At 40.8% G+C, this 19,645-nt stretch overlaps 2 protein-coding genes across 4 annotated transcripts; both read left to right on the top strand.

Moving 5' to 3' along the window:
• Positions 1 to 7,398: 7,398 nt before the first annotated feature.
• On the top strand, positions 7,399 to 10,357 carry LOC133150348 (uncharacterized). The gene is made up of 4 exons (XM_061272828.1): positions 7,399 to 7,900; positions 7,990 to 8,083; positions 9,018 to 9,189; positions 9,300 to 10,357. The coding sequence occupies exons 1-4, from the start codon at positions 7,702 to 7,704 to the stop codon at positions 10,224 to 10,226; spliced, it is 1,392 nt and encodes a 463-aa protein (XP_061128812.1). The 5' UTR covers positions 7,399 to 7,701; the 3' UTR covers positions 10,227 to 10,357.
• Positions 10,358 to 12,041: 1,684 nt separating this feature from the next.
• On the top strand, positions 12,042 to 19,450 carry LOC133150349 (protein-serine O-palmitoleoyltransferase porcupine-like). Of its 3 annotated transcripts, XM_061272830.1 has the most exons (14): positions 12,042 to 12,177; positions 12,254 to 12,446; positions 13,148 to 13,191; positions 13,269 to 13,450; positions 13,521 to 13,651; positions 13,743 to 13,763; positions 13,867 to 13,881; positions 14,322 to 14,447; positions 14,525 to 14,625; positions 15,180 to 15,256; positions 15,356 to 15,419; positions 16,084 to 16,169; positions 17,157 to 17,267; positions 17,824 to 19,450. In XM_061272830.1, exons 1-14 carry the CDS (start codon positions 12,042 to 12,044, stop codon positions 17,923 to 17,925), a joined length of 1,389 nt encoding a protein of 462 aa, XP_061128814.1. In that variant the 3' UTR covers positions 17,926 to 19,450. The 3 variants fall into 3 exon arrangements, with proteins under 3 accessions (XP_061128814.1, XP_061128813.1, XP_061128815.1); XM_061272829.1 differs by lacking the exon at positions 13,867 to 13,881; XM_061272831.1 differs by lacking the exons at positions 13,743 to 13,763; positions 13,867 to 13,881.
• Positions 19,451 to 19,645: the final 195 nt, after the last annotated feature.

Here is a 19,645-nt window from a genome sequence, read left to right as displayed (position 1 = left end):
ACAAACACTAACCACTTCTGCCTACACGAGACAAGCTGAAAAAGGCTGATCTCAATATAACTTTCCTTGCGGTCTCCCGGCCATTGTTCCTGCCCTCCGAGTCCAATCACATTGCTTTCACCTTTTATCTTTAATCCCGCCGCACCAAGTGTCAACGCAGCCGCAGCTTGAGACACGTGTGAGGCGTTCGTGGCTCTGCGGGCTGCCGGCGACAAGCTATTAAAGCAGCTAATCCTCCATCAAGCCTCGGCAACACCTGTATCTGTTGTAATCCCCAACCCTGGCACCTGAACACACCAGGAGGCAAACATGCAAAGTACGTAGAAATATTGCAACCTTCGAGAGGGGGTTGACAACTTGAGTCAAAGTGGAGACAGAGTAAGTGCTGCCATTTCTCTGCAACTTAATAATCAATTACAGTTAATGACAACTGGAGCTCCCCTCCTTCTCCAAAAAAAAAAGACTTTGAAATCAAAGAACTCCTGGAAAGAACTTGAATCTCCAGAAGCAAAATTCAAAACCATTTTAGTCCATCTTTCCTCTGCTACTCAGTCCATGTGACAAATCCACAGCAAGGTGTGGAAGCAAAAAAAAAAACCCGCATGGCCAGCATCCCGGCATGCCAGTGATGAATCTGCATCGGCAGTCTCACAATCGGTGCGAAATCATCCTCGACTGATTGGAGGGTGGTCCTCAGCTTCTCCCTTCGGGCGGTAAATGCGGCCCCCCACTGCAGCGGGGGGAACACAATAGACGCCTGTTCGCCGCTGATGAGTCTTCCCATCAGTACTCGGCACTGAGCTGCGACTGGAGCAGCTTTTTACTCTCCACATTTCCCCCTCTTCATCCCCCACCCCTTTTAGTCTCTGTTTCCAGGGCTGGGCTCTCTTTGCTAGTCCCCCCCCACCATAATTTTGCCCACACCTCATTTGCTGTCCGCTCCCTCCTCCTTGTCTTTTCTATGCTTTGCTTGTCTGCAGGCATGCGAGCATGCAAAGCGACTGGAATATCAGGGTTCAGGCAAATAAACTGGAAGTTCATCCATCTTAATTACCACACACAAGCAATTCACCTTGACCGCTTGTAAAATGACAAAGAAAAGGGATGAGGGCTGTGGTTGATGCCCAAAGCAGGTTTGGAGCATAGCACTGGCTCTGCATTTAGATGAGGGGCGTGCTCTGCCTCAAAGAAGGAGAGAGAGGAAACACTGTGGAGGAAGAGGGGAGAAAAGTGAATAACAGGTGTGACACAATGAATAGAGAACAGGGAGCAAAGCCAAGTGATAAAATGCAAATCACTGTGTGGGAGAGCGAAAAACAATTTTTTTGCCAGAGATAATCACAATGACTTGTTTAAGCTCTGCCAAGAAAAAGGTGGTCAATAAATCCAAATCTCTGGCCAATCTTAGATTGTCGTCCGGTATGTGAGTGAAATCATTTCCTGTGAAGCTCAGAGCAGCACTTGTTTGGTTTTTTTTTTTTTTCTTTCTCCATCCAATTTTATGAATTCACATCTACTGCACCTTGCATGACCAAGTAAGCCTGTTTGTCTGCACCTAATGTGCAAAGACCTTAATATATCGTGATATCTTCACTGTGGGTTGGTATTATAGTATCTCAGATTGAGATCATTTACCATCACGCACCAACATCAACATACCACAGCAAAATCAATGGCGAATAGAATATGCTAAAATAACTGCTAATTTATTACACCATCATTGATGAAAATGCTGCAAACATAAAGTCTGCTCTCACGCTGACGCTGCCATGAAGCAACCAGGCCCCACTGCAGCAGCCAAATGGAAGAACATAGCAGGTTCAAATGTGCCACCAAATGCCCATTTCGAGGTATTGATGGGGAAACGGATCAATGGTTAAGTTTGATGCAATGACGTTAATGCATAGGTATATGCTGTTAAATCGACTGTGCTTATTTGCTGTTAATTTATATACGATGGCTAAATATGGAACTGTATTTTACTATTATTATTTTAAAAAGAACATTGCTACTGTTGTAAAGACACCGGAGCCTTGAATCTGTCTGCCTGCACCTTGTTTAAATACACTAAAATTGCATTAGACCACCTGCGCCTCAAATTAGACCCGGTTTTGGTGACTCTAAAATGTAATCTACTTTTTCTAACCAAATTTGCAGATGTGCTGAGGGCGAGGCGGAAATTGATTTGTAAAAATAAAATGAACAAACACACATTGTATGTTACACACTACTAAATGCACTTATAGGTGTCAAAGAAGATGAGCATAAGTCTGCTGAAGATGAAATGAAAACCAAGCTAGTAAATATCAATATTCCATCGTGAGAAGTTGTTGTAAAGGGCGTGCGGATTCACATTTCAGCTGTGGATCTTCTGAGGTTTTACCTCTCTTCTAAAACAGGTGCGGGCAAACGTTTGTGCAAAATCATAAATGTTTAAATCGGGCAATGGGGCCTTGTCTTTCGTAAAGAAGTCGAGGGAGATCTAGGTCTGTCTTGGTGCTTTAGGGTCATACACCCTTTTTGGCGGCCCTACTCTTAAAGTTTATGGAAATTTGGGAAACGTCTTGTATCCCATTGATCCTCCACCCAAAAACATCAAAATGAAACATTTTCATCACACTCAACAGTATTGGATGACTGCAAGTAAACAATAACTATAATAATAATTTTGTAAATCATTTGTCACACTGCAGCAAACAGATGGGTGCTGATTATCGATTTCCCGATAAAATAACAACACATGTACTGTAATCCATCCCAGATGCACTTTTCATTCAACTCAAGCATCTGCTGTGAAAGACAAGGAAGAGCTCGGGGTTGTTACATCCATTTGTAGTGTGTAAGTGTTCTGCATACATGACTAAAGGAAGGTAAAGCAGTCCCAGCAGGGACTGTCAAGGATCAAGAAGTGAAGGATCAGGACAGTGTAATGGGCTGGGGAAGATGAAGGCGCTTGTTAAAAAAAAAAAAAAAAAGTGAAAACAGACACTTTTTTCCCAGAGAGGCTCCCTTTGCTTTCGAGAGGCAGATGGTGGGAATACTGGCAGAATCTTAACATCCTTCTCATTATTTATTAACCGCTTAGAGGAATAGGTTGCACGTACTGTTCAGAATGGACTGCAATGCGATGTTTTGGATTATTTTGATTACAGTTTGGGTGTTGCATCATGTCTTAACTTGTGAATGAGTTTGTGAGAAGAGGGCCATCGCCGTGCCTTCATTCACATTCTGGCAGAGTGGCTGAAAGCCATTTCACAGTGGAAGCTTGCCTCAAAGCAGAACTAAGGTGCTTTAAGAACGAGCCTGTGGATAAATGGGAGAAAGAAAAAAAGGGAAGGCTAGGAGTGGACTAAGAGAAGATGCGGCTTGACTATAAGGTGCAGGATTTAAGATGGGGGGGTTGATGCGGCAGCTCAACAAAGTTAGGAAGGATGACTTTTGCTGGGAGTTTTGAGGGGACGTGGAAGATGTTTATCTTTTTTTTAAAGCCTTTGTCTCGGCCCTGTAAAAAAAAAAAAAAAGGTAAAGGGGAGCGGGGAGACAAACACTTAAAGGTACAGTAAGAAAAAGATTTCCACATCTCACTCTGCCTTGTTTTTCATAATGAACTGCAGACGAGTGCAAAATGTCGTGGCCGTTGAATGAAGTCTTGTTAAAATTAAAAAAGTAAGAAAGAAAATAATGTTTTTTTCAGATGATATAGATCAGCTGGAAATTGTGCAATAACCTGACTGGATTGAGATAGCAAATATCTACTACGAGTGACTATATAGCATATAAAAAAGGAAATAAAGATACTTCAGATAAAAAGATCCAAAAAAGCGATGACGGTAGAATTTTGGAATCATGTTCAAGGTGTAGCAAGTTGGAATAAGATAAAAAGGAATTGCATTGAGCTTTCCAAAAGACAAGGATTATAGAGGAGGCTGAGTGAGAGTGGCCTGATACATTTGGCCACGCTTGGCTGTGACACCTCACTGTGACATCTTCATTTCCATATAATTGAATTAACCACAGCAGCCCTCAGGTGCATCCATCAGCAGCGTAGGGAAATATTCAATAAATGCAATTAATTGCAATTTTGCTCGCTTGTCATCTGTTGCTTTATCTGCACAAAATGAACATGATGTGTTTAATAGTATTGTCAACGTAGACAGATTTGCTACATTAAGCCAACATAAGCATGTTTTTTTTCTCCCCCTCTAGCTTGGCTTTCTTGGCTCGCTATGATTATGTGCAGACAGATTTGTAAAATCAACATGAGAAATATTAAACAAACACAGACTCAAAATGGAAATAGACAATTTCATCATCTCAGACTAGCTCCCATGTGTCACAACCCTCCAAAACAATTCTCAGCGCATCACATTTATCTCCGCTGATCTGCCAAATCAATAGTGTATCATTAACAGAGCACCGTATTTATGAATCAATACAGTACTTGCCCAAAAGGACTCAAGTGTACATACAAGGTTGTGCACAGTAAAGCACACCCTGACGCACAAGCAGCAAGACACAAAACTCTCCATTCTCTCTCTGCCGTCTTCTTGATTTGATCTAAGTTGATCCCCCAAGACCCCATCTCTTCAAATGGCTGTTTTAATATCCGGAATCTTTGTTATTGTTCCAAATTAGCTCTGAACTATGGCTTACACCTGAACTATTATCTTCAAGCATTAAAAAACAACAACAAACATGCACTGCCCAACACCACTATAAAAAATTGTACACTGCATGTGCACAATTGTGGTATCAACTTCAACTCATTGAAATACTCAGTGGGCGATGTCTTTCCTCACAAAACAATATGTAAACGAACCTAGCATTTGCATTTCTTGTGCGGATCATTAGCTTGCGCAGGCGTACTAATGAGTGCGAACCACTGATTCCTAATTGTTCCAAACATGTTTTTTTTGTGTCACTTGGGGGTTTCTGAAGTGCTTCTCGTTGAGTGCACAACAACGCCAACGTATCCCGGCCAGGTGTTTTAGAACATCTGCAAGCTACGACTCTTCTCCTCCCACGCACGCCTACTTATTTGCCCTGGGCTTAACCAAATCAATATATCATTAGCCAGGCTCCCACTCAACCCACGCTACGCTTTCCTTACATTTCACACATTGTATCTCCCTCCAGCTTTTCTCTCATCTTCGCCCCTTTGGCCTCCTCGTTCTCGCTCCCGCTTTGTCGGTCCTTTGAGTATTTCTCTGAACCCCGTGTTGATGTGCTGCAAAGTGTGAAAGGAGGCTAAAAATGTGAAGGTTAAGGGTTGCATGTGTGTTTAGGTGTGCTGAAAATATGTGTGTGATATCAGGAGGGCAGACATTGCAGGGACATAACAAGGAGAGAGCGGAGAACGGAGGTGCGAGGGGGATGGGAGCCTGTCTGGCTGAAATTAATGTGTAATTGCTTGTGCCCGCTAAAGCCTCGGCAGGAGCGTACGTGATAGCGGGGGTCGTCAAGTCAGCAACGAGGCTCCCGCTTTGAGACGGAGTTGAGACTGATACTTTATGGGAGGCTGTCGGCGTCACGGCATGGTCTCGGCAAGCGGCGCCACGCCCATCTTTAGTGGTGGGGAAGACAGCTCCCCTTGTACAAGTATGATTACCATCATCAAAACATACAGGTAGCCTAAGTGTTGATCAAAAACAAGGTCAGGGCTTCAGACTATGTTGGCAATATGGGACCTCAATATGAACCATTGGTACAATTTTGCTGCCCCAGTTTTTCCATGTACTCCATCACTCGCTTGTATCTATTTTGTCCCACCCAGAATAACATTAGTTGTGGGGGTGAAGAAAAGTCTAATTAAGATGGAGATTCAGTGCAGTCAAATAGAACCAGCATTCTTCAACAGTAAAAAAAAATGAAGGTGTGAGTAGAGTGAGCAAATTGTCCTATTATACAGCCAATGTCTTATTTCATTTTGTTCAGGTTCATTCGTCCCAATCTGCATCACGCGAGAGCAGAGATTGATGTGCGTTGCTCGCAGACCACATGTGGGATTGAGGTGGAGAAGCATCAGATCCCACCTCGCATAGGAGAAAAAAGGAGGGGATTGGCAACACCAGGGAGGGTGCAGATGGAGGTGTCACCTTGAGGGAGGAAAACAGCATCTCCATCTTAGAGCTCTCTAGGTCGGGTATGTGTTCACAAATAACTGCTCTGAACAGACTGGAATTCATTAAATACGATGTTTTTGTGAAAGCCACAACTGTGCTGAAGAAAAATGGAACCACAAACGAAATTTGACTATAACCGCATGTGTATTTGTTGTTATTGTTTAATTTATCCAAAACATTGGCATAATAAAAAAAATAAAAGCTCAATTTGGCTTGGCTGAGTTTTGAGTTCTATTGAGAGATATTTGAAAGTCATCAAGAAGAACAAACAGTCTTTGCCAATGCAGGATAATGAGATGTCGTTAAAGAAAAATGTCCAATTCATAAATTATGCATTGCCGTATTTAGAAACCCTTGAGCATGTTGACACTGAACACCAGCGCCATCTACTAGTCACATACAGGCACTGAATCCAGCAATAGAGTGAAGGGGAAATTTCGGTTTCATTTTCTGTTGCCTTTGACGAAAGAAAAGCTCATTTATGAGCATAATATCCATCACTTTCTATACTATGTAATTGTTTTTTTTAAATATTGCTTTCAATAACAAGTTACTTTTTTAATTTCAATAACTACGCTGCAATTTATGGCTTCTGTCGCCCCCTAGGGTGGAATTAGGCATTCTATCAACGACAGATGTGACTTTTCATATATATATATATATATATATATATATATATATATATATATATATATATATATATATATATATATATATATATATATATATATATATATATATATATATATATATATATATATATATATATATATATATATATATATATATATATATATATATATATATATATATATATATAGCTTTTATTTCATAATGTGACAGTACGATTTTACAATTGTTTGTCGTTTTGCAGGTTTTGCCAAATGAATACGACTATATATATATATATATATATATATAGCGAGAGAGAGAATTAAATTATATATATATATTAAATAGTTTAATAAATTAATTACTTAACTGTAACCCTATGTAACAAATATTAATAACGTTATTCATCTCTAAAATCGGTTCAGCCTTTCACTTTTTTTTTTTACCCCAAATATACGCCATTTTCTTTTGTTTACTTTCAGTGATAGTAGTTATATGTCAAATACGCATTAATAAGTGTTATGTCTTTTCTTCTATATCGACCAGATTTTAGTTCTAGGTCATCCATGGTGGTCAAAAACGCTTCTATTTTTGCCACTTGCGCCAAACGGTATTCATTTTAGGTGTACCTAATATTATGGCCGATGTGGGCAGGGCAAAAAAAGCAAGCACTCATCCGAAGGGGCCTGGCTCATCCTCGGACCATCAAGTTTAAAAACCGAATAAGATAGGATGTATTGTTTAGTCAACGTAAGGCACGTTGACCTATAGTAATACTTTTGACATTGTCGAAACAGAATTACTGCACCGCAAATTTGGATAGTTAGTCGACAGACTCGTCTCGTTCCCAGCTAACATTAGCTGACGCTAACTTCCGGTGCTAACGCGCGCTGCTCGGCAACGGAAGCCGACAGGCTATTTCAACTCCACATTTCCTCGTCCGAAGCTAAACTGCTTTTCAAGTAAAATGTACGCTTGTTGCGTACTGGGTTGTCCAAATCGGCATACCTCCGGTGGCAAACTCAAATTCTACAGATTACCAACGGAATACCGAGCGTTTCAAGCCAAGCGACGGCGTTTGTGGCTCAAAGTACTCCAGCAAGTGAATGGCAGCGCGGAGGAGCTCAAAGAAAATGCTCGCATTTGTGGCGCTCATTTCATATCAGGTAAAGCTCAATACTGTTCATATGTAGAGACTTTCTCGCTTGTTTATCACCCGAAAAGTGATTTTTAAAGAATGCGGATGTGTTTGTAGGGGAACCGTCCGTGGATCAGAACAATCCCGACTTTGTACCTTCAGTGTTTACAAACGTGAACAGCAGCTCGCGACCCAGGAGCCAAAGCAGAAGGCAAGCGAATTCCACTTCTTCACTCAGAATCATCTTGCGCTTGTTTGACATATTTCCAGCGTTACTTGCGACGTTTGAGCCGTGCGTTTATTCATGCTAAACTTTAAACATGAGCTAACGCTTGTTACAGCATCACAGATGCGTTATGTACACTGTCAGAAAAACGCATTTTGCCTCAGCGTTGTCCGATTGATTGATTAAAGGGACAACTTGCAGGAATCATGGTAGTTTTCCTACAATATGAAAGGGCACAAAAGCAAAGGTGTAACACTGATATTAACGCATCAAAGGTAGTTATATATTTTACTGAGGATAAACGTTTTAGAAAATGGATAAATGAATGGAGTAGGCTCGATTTTGCCTTTTCTTCTGCTTGAATGGGGTTTTTGTTGTCCAGCATCTTCCGACAGTCTGAAAACATGCATGCATTCAATAAAGACGCCAACTCAGATGCAAATTTTCCACACAAAGTACCACCTTGAAAAAATACTTAATGTATCGTTTTATTAACCAATTTTAAAATACAGTAATATAGAAGGCTGAAGTGTTGATAAAAAAACAATACAATATTAACACTGCACTTTTATGTAAGAAAAGAAAAAAATAACTACTTAATGATACAATTAAAATCTATTCTATTTTAGTTAAATAACATTTCACTTAAAAGTTAAAAATATTTAAAAAAAAAAAAAAAAAAACCTGAGCAGGCACATTTGTTTGCTTTATGTGGAATCACCAGAGATTTGACGGTTGCCATGAAAAGTATTCATAAGAATCAAAGTAGATTTTGGTACCCGTACCGATAACAAAATGTTGGTATAGTGATGTGATGGGTGGATGGAATTATTTTTTTCATTACCCGTATATATTTTCTAAATTAATCGGTTGATTTAATCTGTAATGTCATGTAATCTTCTTTGCAATATTTTCAAAGGATCGTTAGAGGACATGGAAAATGGCACTGGGGTCACCAAGTCAACCAAGGCGCCAGAGACAAGTCCAAGGAAGCACTGATCAAAGATGAAGACCTTGTGATTCAGCAGCCCTCCCTCGAACTGATTAGAATTCAACCTTCACAAGACGCCCAGACCACACAATGTGCAATGGTACAATGTCCAAATACAAGTGACACAAGTTGGCTTGGGCATCGATACCCAGGAATCAACTGGAACCAGGACCATCATTCAGGTTCTTAATTTGTTGGTGTGTTTTGCAGACAGGAGAAGCATCAACCGAGGAGACCAAGAGTGACATCGAAATGAGAACTCCGTCACCTTTGTTGAAATTTGAAAAATCCAGCCCTGTGGTGCTCCTCAAGCACATCGTTGCACCATCGGGCGTTTATCTGTGTGAGCTGTGCAATGAAAACTTCTCCACGGTCACACAGCTGGTCAGACATAAACTTGAGCATGAAGGACAAAGATCTCCTCATAGTGGCGATGTTCAGGAGGAGATGCCCACCAAAGTTCTGGCGGAGCCAGACGAGCCTGCTTTTCCATGCAACATTTGTGATCGAACATTCGCTGACCGCCAACTCTTGAAGCGCCACAAACTGCTCCACATGAGAGACGTCAGGAAGTGCCAGACGTGCGGCGTGCTGTTCTGTCAACTTCACAGACGCGCGCCGTTGGTGGCTACGCCGGTCATCACGAGCGAGTCCGACGACGATTGTCCCGTCACAGAGTCAGACGACCTTGAACGGGGTGAGGTTGGGGAGCAGCTCAATGACTTTCAAACGGCCTGGGCTTTCATCCCCCTGCTAAGAAATGCTGCTAACCAAATCAGTGAACCCCAAGCTTCAGCTTCAAACATGGAGCTGGAGTTTTTTTCTGAAATGCCACCTCCTCCCTTTCCCATTCATTTGTTACATACAAAATCTGAAGCCTCCATGGAAGCTCCCCTATATCCACCTCCAAAGCTGCCACCGGCACTCCGAATGTTTTCCGCACAGTGCCTCACTTCAGCATTTTTCAAGGTTCAAAGAAACTATAACTATATTTTGAGCAAGGGAACGGATGTGCCAAATAACATTGTTGTCAAAAAGGAGCCACTGGAGATCTCACCAGATGTCCCTCCAGATCTGCCAAATGAGGAGCCGGAAGATCAAGGACCAACTGCTTATGATCTCCAAATTGTTCTCTAACTGAAACTTTTCAAAACTAAGCTCAAATTTTGGGATTGTGCCTGGCAAATGTCACAATCCAGTCCTAGTATAGTTTAATGCTGCTAGTTGTTTAACGTTATGTGACACTGTTAATAAATCTGTCGTCATCAGCCACTGAATTAAATTGCATTTTAGTCAGTATTTGCAACCAGTTCCATGGTAAATGATTCCGCTCATTTTCCGCTGTTTTCACCCCTTGGTAATAAGAACTATTACCTAGTTATAATAAATCATTTGAAATAAAAGTAGTCTTGACATCTTACTTAAATTTATTAAAATGGCTACTTCATTTTCACACAAAAACACAGAAATGTGGTTTTTGTGCATGTTTTATTCATAAGCAAATTGCAATCAATAATGTTGATGTACTGTAAAAAACAAACACCTGACAAACATGCAACATGGTGATCCCTTGTCCTTGTTCCTTTTCTTCTGTGGGGTTAACTGGCAGTTGGCAAACCAATTAAATGGTACAGTAGCGCCACCAACTGATGCTGTCCTTCCACTGCAAGGAAACCAATACGACCTGATGGGAGCCTCTTTCCACGAAGTTTGCTGCCGGCGTTTGAAATGGACCTGTATTGCAAGACAGAAAATTTACATTATGTTCTTGGTAAGGGAAAATGATTGGATGCATCATTGTTGGATTGTAGTTGTAATCTCCAGATGTGTAGAATTACACCGCATCATAAATTCTTATATTTACCCCATTCATTGAGAAAAGTAAAGATTGTGGAATATAATTATGTGTCTATATGAACCACGTTTTTATTGTATTTGTATTGAATTTTATTGGTAATTTGATTTAATGGTGTATTTTCTCACAGCTCCCACGTACAGATGAGCGTTTCCTGATCCGCTGTCTGCACCGCATTGGTCGGAAGGCTCCAAATCGCATGCGCGCGAGTTGTAATTGGTTGAAACATCTGTCATTCACTGTTCTGATTGGCCATCACTTGCAGGTTAGCTTGCTGATTGGCTGACGCTTCCTCTGTGGCTTATGTGGACGGCTTGGTGCTGATGCTGCGCGTCATCGAGTTCTGAGCATCATTTGGACCCAGTGAACAGAAAAACACGCGTGGCGAAGTGACTGTAAAACAGGAAGAAGCTCAAAGCTGCCGCTCGGCGAAAGGTGGGCTTATTTTCGGAACACACACACTGATGAGCGCGCGGTGTCACATTGTTGGCGTGGGGTCCGGGGGGGGGGGGGGGGGGGGGGGGGGGTCGACGCTCAAATATAAAATCAAACCGAGTGGTCGGGGTTACCTTGGTCTTCACCAAGAAGAATTGTCACAGCGCGCTTTGGGCGACGGCGTTTATTGGACGTCCTCTTGCATGTGTTGTGTCGGTGGAGGTCGCGCGCGGAGCAGCTGTGAGTCAACTAGTCCCTCCGGTCCACTGCATTGCGGAGCCACAGCGAACCCGTGCACAGCGATGCGTTTAAGTAACCCACTTTGGCATGTCATGTCTGTGTCATAGCATTCGTACTGTATAGAGTCATTTCATTCTGGACTACTTTCCTGACATGGACAAAAATGTTACCTGGATTTCAATCATAACTTGAAATTCATGAGTCAATATGACCACGGTTCCTCTGAGTAACTCATTTCTTCCTCCAAAAGACTTTGCACAAATTGTATGCTGTTAGAAAAGTCCCCACACTATTCAATTAAATTTTCAGTATATTGTTGGGTAGCTGCAGATATGTGGGATTGGTGAATGGTGACTATGTAGGGGTTCATTGTAACATGTAAGATATTCTAAACAGTCCTCTGCCATTTCAGACTGGCAGCGATGGGCACGTTCAGCCGCCAGAAGTTCTTCCAGGAGCTCATTCATGGCTGCCTGCTGCCAACAGCCCAGCAGGGCCTCGAGCAGGTGTGGCAGCTGCTGTTGATCTGCCTGCTGTGTCGCCTTCTCTGGATGTTGAGTGAGTTTTTTTGTGTGTGTCCCGTCAGTCACGGCGTACCCCGGGTGGTAATCTCCGTCTCCTTTTCTGTGGTAAGGCTTTCCCTCCGTTTTGAAGCATCTGGCCACAGTGGCAGGAGGATTCTATGTTCTCTACCTGTTCTTCGAGCTTCACATGATCTGGGTGGTCCTCCTGAGCCTCCTCTGCTACCTCTTCCTCTTCCTGTGTCGCCATTCGACCATGCGAGGCACCTTTCTCTCTATCACTGTGCTTATCTATCTGATGCTGGGGTAAGAACATCAACCTTTGATATACTCTTTAACATTGATTTGTTCATTCATTTTCTTACCTGCTTATCTAATCATATCAAAATTGACTTAGAAGGCAGTTTTCGAATTGCAGAGGCTGCAATTCGCAAAACCTGTGCTTCATTTTGCCCGGTCGTAAGCTTTTTTAAAAACGATTTATATAGTGTCTATTTTTGTGTTGAAGTGCAAATATTCACACATTGTTTTATGAGAGGACAAGTGATAAAGCAACAGATTTGTTGCATTGTTATTGTAATCTCATTTCGGACTTATTTATGTTTACGCCACACTTATTTTGTAGAATTTTGTAAAGTTGTCATAAGAAGTGCTAAGAAGAAACCCTGACTGTAATTGCATGTTTGCTCTGTATGAATTATTTGGTTGATGGTAACATCAATCAACCAATATTTATGTACAGTATGAAAAATCGGATATTTCTTATTGGAACACGGATTCATTTATTAGTTGTTTCTGTTAAAAATATATGTATGAAGCTGAAAAAATTTTTTATTATATTATTATTATATATATTATAATTATTATAATATTAGACTCACAATTATCTTTCAGAATCATTTAGCCCTACTTTCATATAACGTACCTATTATGGGTGAAATTTTGAGTTGAACCTAAAATTCACTCAAAACTTTACAACAACTAATAATTATGCTTGATTTGAGCAGAGAACTTCACATGATGGATACCACCAACTGGCACAAGATGAGAGGTAAGTAGCACAGCCGCCCATCCTTTCATGCATTAATTATTCAAGGCCCGTTCCAAGTATCGGCCGCGCTATTCCAGGTTCACAGATGGTGGTGGCCATGAAAGCCGTCTCGCTGGCCTTCGATCTGGACAGAGGCGTCCTGACCGGGGTACCTTCTCCCATCGAATTCATGGGTTACATTTACTATGTGGGAACAGTTATCTTCGGGCCGTGGATCAGCTTCAATAGCTACAAAGAGGCTTTAGAAGGACGGAAGATGGTACGTGCAATGCAATAGCCACTCAGTAGAAATGTTGCACTTCACTATCTTTTTTTTTTTTAATCCGCAGAGCCTTTCATGGTTGTTCAAAGTGTCTTTAAGCTGGGTGAAAAGTCAGATCTGCTTGGTTCTCTCCAACTGCGTGGCACCCTACCTCTTCCCCTATTTCATTCCTATCTACGGAGACAAGCTGCTAAGGAGGTGAGTGCAATACGGAGGCCACATGTGGATTTGCACTCTGATTTCTCGTTTTGTATCATCATGCATCTGCTTACTTTTGGTCCTTTCATAGTAAAAAGAGAAGAAAAACAAGGTGAGGAGTTTTTTTTGATTAATGTGAGCATTTTAAAGCATGCTTATTTTTGGTTTGATTGTTTACTAAAACTGAAAACCTCATTTGTTTTGTTTCTGCTTAGAGGTTCACTGGCTAAGTAAGTACGTTGTTGGATTGTGCATTTACACAGCACATGTTGCATGGCATTGATCAGATTTACAATGAGCAACATTAAATTATGTATGCATTATGTATTCATTAAAAATAAATGTTGATACTTTTGCAAGCCACTGTACAGTTGGAACATTGCGCTTAAATATTTAAAACTAATTACGCCAGATTAGCTCAAAATAAAAGTTGTTAAAATTGAACGTGATGATTACTATGTACTGAATATGCAAATGTAATGTTTGGAATGTCCATGTCCAAATAAATTAAACTTAAATAAATGCCACATTTGCACTTTTGGTAGGATGCTAACTGCATTGAATGTGTTGCACGCGCGAGTCCAAGAAAGTTGTCTCAATTGACAGCGATGACCTTTTATAGATTTTAAGGGAGCCCAGAAAAATAAAAAATCTTTTTTTCCCCCCCTAGGTGGTTGTTGGCTTACGAGAACACGCTGTCTTTCCATTTCAGCAACTATTTTGTTGCTTTTTTGAGCGAGACCACAGCCACTCTGGCCGGAGCCGGCTTCACCGAGGAGAAAGAAAACCTCAAATGGTCCGTAAATGAAAGCATCGTAATGGACGGCACGGGCTCGTATAGTCCACACATTAAAAGACACTTTTGCTTTGTAGGGATCTGACGGTGTCAAAGCCGCTGAATATCGAGTTTCCTCGCTCGATGGTGGAGGTGGTCACATCATGGAATCTGCCCATGTCACGTTTTCTTCACACCTGTGAGTTGGAATGTTCATACGCGACAATGCAATATGAATTCATCACGGCTCCTTGATTTTAGTCACAGTTTGAGTTTGTTAGATGATTATGCTTATCAGTCATTGGCTGTGTTCACACAGCAGGTCAATTCCATTTTTTTGTCCCAAAATTGACACAGGCCTCATATGTGAATGTAGATCATGTGTATGCGATGCATTTGCAGTATGAATGCTCATCGGTACACATCTGAGCTTTACATCACCAAAAGCCAAATATTTGCTGCATGTGGGCAGGCGATAGTGCTTTGAAGACACATTCTGCGTTTTTTCTCAGGTTGGAGTGACTATTCCTCCGGGACTCGGCATTTTGACAGAAAGTCAATTCGGAGAAGTCTTGTCATGTTGCTTTTAACAAGCTTGAAGCCTCTTTTTGAAGATTTCCTCCTTCTGTCAAACTGCTTTGTGTTGTGAAGTGAACCGAGTTGAGTTCACTGCCACCATATAGCGTTCGTATATCTGTATGTCGTATTGTAAGCAAGTCTAAATAGAAAATAACTGCCAGTTTTATTTTGTAGACGTATTTCAAAGTGCTCTCAAATTTGGGACTTTCTCTGCCGTCATGGTGACATACGCAGCCAGTGCCCTTCTGCACGTGAGTGACAAAGCATTCAGACTAACCCTCCGTATATGATTAAGAAATTAATTAATTAATATTGGATTAATTCAATTGACTTATCGTTGTGCCTGATAGGGGTTGAGTTTCCATTTAGGTGCCGTGCTCCTGTCCCTGGGCTTCATCACCTACACTGAGCACGGTGAGAGTCTGTCAAATACAAGGGTGTCAAACATACGGCCCACGGGCCTGAATTGGCCAGAACAGATTGCAATCTCTCAATAAGAGTACACATACACATTTTGTCCACTAAAGGGCACACTGATAACTAGGACTAGTCTGATAGTTTGATATTATGTGAAAAGGGTAGACAGTATAAGCTTCAGTCCGCTCCGTTGTTTGGTTTATATATGGATCTCTGACTACTGATTTAATTTGACCAAATAACCAAGTGGGTATAACGAACTTACTAAATGCCCACTTACCGCTTAAATGAGTTTCTAAAATTATTACATTATTAATCTAATTGCCTCAACTTTATGTATTTGTATGAATACAAATTACATACCAAGCAGCCTCTTTCTGAATCATGCCCGTTTGGGTTTGTCTGTTGTGATGAGTCAGTTGAGGGTGTGAAACAAATTGGTCCTGCCCATTTGAGAAGAAATTGGGCTAAATGTGACCCCTGAACTCAAATGAGTTTGACACTTCAGCTCTAATGTCTCCTTTCCACACTTAGCTTTGCAGTAATGGCTGATTGCCGCCACCATTAGGCTCCATTTCTGTGCACTGCGGTACAATCATTTATTTGTCATCGCTCAAGCTCTTTATGTTAATGCCTCGGCTCTGCTCTGTTTTTGCGTCAGTGCTGCGAAAGAGACTGGCGGCCATTTTCAATGGCTGTGTTCTGTCCAAGAAATGTCAGCCGAACTGCACCCACCAGAACAAAAAGGTGATGTACCTGTCTCTTTTTTTATTTCTCTTTTCTCTCCACGGCTCTTTGTTTACTGTGCATGAACAGTTTGCTGAGTCTTGCATCCTTCCCGAGCTCTCCGTTAGACCTCTGCTAGATATGGCTGATATTACTTTTTACTGATTTTTTTCCTCCTTTCAGCCTTTGTGCATGACCCGGTTGCAGGTGCACACTGCAGACTCTATGGCGTTTTCCACATGTTAGCATCAGCATAAAGATAGCAGCCTTAGACGCAAAATTATGTGGTTGTTTATAATACACGGGGTGTAATTCTATATTTGATGTTTGGTTTGACAGTAAACTTCAAGTGGAAGTGGCAATAAAGCGTTTGAAACCTTTGGAAGGTAGACCTGCTAAATATAATAAGCTCTAATGTAAAAACATTGTCAGTGTCAAACATGGAGCTCCTTCAACAACTAGTAGTAATTCAAGTTGAGGTATAAAATGGTGACGTAAGCCCATATTAGAAACCTTTGCAGTGGCACATTCATAAAAACATTTTTCAATGTGCACAGAGCCAGTTAAAGGAGACTTTTTAAATAGAGCAATTGTTTTGAATTGTGAAGTGATTGCGGATGTCTGTGGTCAGAGAATGTATGTTGTGTGTGCAGAAATGATGCTAGCATAAGCATCAACAAAGACATTTGTGCAAGATCTATATTTTGCAAAGGGTTAGATTAAGGTGAATGTCAAGTGAAGCAGAATATCAATTTCTCCTCGTAAACTAATGTGGAAGATTTTGTGTTTTAATTCTCAAGGAAACTACATCTGCACCAGTTAAAATACAGCAGACTCAACGGTCTTCCGGCGCTTGTCAAGTGATATAATTTAGAGTTAGTGTGTCTGGCAGGATGCCCAGAAAGGAAAAGAAAAGCTGTTATGCAGGATTGCTTTGACAAATCCTGAGAATCCCTGCAAACAAAATGCTTCCTACATGAACTTACGGTGTTGCCTCAATCTCTGCAGGTATTTTGGGTATACATGATCAACATAGCATTCAGCGCTCTGGCAATAGTCCATTTGACGTATCTGGGTTCAGTGTTCAATTCCAGTGTGGACTACATGGAAGAAGATGAGGTGAGTTTAATATATTTGAATACATATGGGCCAACCCACCCAATAAGTCACACGGTCCACAGAAAGTTGTATTATTCAGATCCTCTGTAGTCTATGGGAAGGCCATAAGCAAGTCCATTTATTTATTTCTATGTTTGATATAATTTCAACTACGAATCAGAGGGTTAAAATTTTGGCACAATCCTGTCATCAGAATATTTTTTGTATTGTTTGTTTACATTTAAAATAGCATTTTGTCGCTGTACTGTGCTAAGGTACATTGTTGCATAAATTTAACGTGGCAATATTTCATGTTTTACCAATGATATGCTAAAAATTCACTTCTTTCACTTTTAGTGGTGTTATTCAAATCAGAATTTTCAGTACAATAAAATTGACCAAAAAAGTCAAATGCGCCAATACCAATTTTGAGTAGCTTAGAAATCGAAGTTTATTTTGAGATAGCACCAATTCGTTGGAATGGCCCATATGTAGCTATTGTATATGGGTAGTTCTCTAAGTATGGTTTAGATTTGCGGCATGAGAGCCAAAAAATAAAATTGCCCCCTCCCTACAGGATGACATAAGCCATCACACCATTCAGAAGTGGTCAGAGCTGAGCTGGACAAGCCACTGGATCACATTTGGATGCTGGATATTGTACCGCCTCGTTCTCTAGATTGGAGAACGGGCAAAAGAAGCAGCAACAATGAGCGTTCTCTTCCCTGTGACTGTCAAAGAAGCAATCGATCGCCAGGTTGGCACCATTTGGTGTTTGCTTCATGTGTCATCCCAGCCTGCTGAGGAATCCTTTTGATATCCTCACCACTCTCCTTTCTCTTTTTCTATGGACGCCATCTTGTTTCTTTCCGAGTGCTCATGTTGTGACAGCAGTTACTGATGTCTCCCTGCGAGTCACAATCAATAGCGATCACCGTGGCGGGGATCGGCTTGTTCTCTCTGGGGGTTGACTTGTTATCTCTGCGCCAGATGAGCTTTCCGATCACCTCTAGTGATTCATAATCATACTTTGTATTTTCCCTGATGATGATCAACAGATATTATACAATGTCCTTTTGTTCAGCGGTTCCCATTTAAAGAACAGTGAGCATCTATGGGAAAAAACATTTCTAAACCAACATCACTCTTTCAAATGAGCATGTGTCAGATGGTGAATTTTCATAAAGATTAATATAGCACAAATAATATTCAAACATTCATTTCATTTGTCACGTATTACTCATTAGTTATAGGTGGTTGCCCTAAGCCCAAGATGATTGTAGAGGGGGAGTTTGAAGTCACAAAAAAATACAACACTTTTTGTCAAATTTGTTAAAAGAGTCAAATGATCTGTAAAAAAGTGAACAACAGCGTTCTCTGGCCTCTAATTTAGATTTGCAGTTAACCAGCACACCAGAGGAAAAACAACCAATAAGAGACAGGTGTGATTTATGAGCTGTCAATCATCTGTCATAAACTTCTGGGCTCTGTCTCTACCTTAGTTGTGATGAAGTGTTACTAAATAAAACACTATACTTTATTAGTTGCAAGATTCATTTTGTGCAAGACTGCTGAGGTGTGCCCATCAGTATCGTGTTGCTGCCAAGTTAAAACCACACTTTTCTTAAAACTCCCACTTCATGTTAATTATGTACAGCAAAAGTGACTAAACAGTAATATTTGGCAACGATCGTGACGCTTGGCAACCAATGGATAATCATTTTTACTATTTATGTCTGTTGTTTTCTTTTGGAATTTTTAGAATTCGAATGTCAACCAGCAAATGCATTTTGAGGGGTAAAAGTCATTTTATTTTGCAATTACTATTCACGTTTGGAATCAGGATAGTGTTTAATTTATTCCTCTCAATATTAATTTTGACACAGGCTTTTGTAGAGATGATTAAACCGTTTGTCTTGTGTATTTCTCCTCAACCACAGATTCCGATGACTTTATGTGATTACCTGAAAATGTCTGACTGCTAATACATATTCTCGGTGTAGTTGTGACATTCAAGGATTAAATTGTAAGTGCAAGCACGTAAGTGTTACATATATTAGAGAGTGAGGGCTCTATTTGCCCAAGTCTTGCACAGCGTATGGCAAAAGTCTATGTGAATGAACCCCACTGCAGAAAATTGAGCATTCACTGCTCACTTCAGCAGCCGATTTCAATGAGTATATTTTTTCCCCTGTGAATGTGAATGAACGGATCCACCTGTGATAATCGTTTTATAAAATTTTACATGAAACCTGTTTCACTGTCAAGCGGTATTTGTTGAACGGGTCGGCAACTTTAAACATTCTGAGCCATTTACATCATACACCAGCAGCCACAAAACCATTTTGAGATCTAAAGTGAATACAACACTATTGTTTTTTTTATGTACCTATATTCAT

This window comes from Syngnathus typhle, linkage group LG2 (genome assembly GCF_033458585.1).
Source record: "Syngnathus typhle isolate RoL2023-S1 ecotype Sweden linkage group LG2, RoL_Styp_1.0, whole genome shotgun sequence".
In the NCBI taxonomy this organism is placed as follows: Eukaryota; Metazoa; Chordata; class Actinopteri; order Syngnathiformes; family Syngnathidae; genus Syngnathus; species Syngnathus typhle.
The sequence above is the reverse complement of the archived record's forward strand: the minus strand, read 5'-3'. Positions and strand labels throughout refer to the sequence as shown.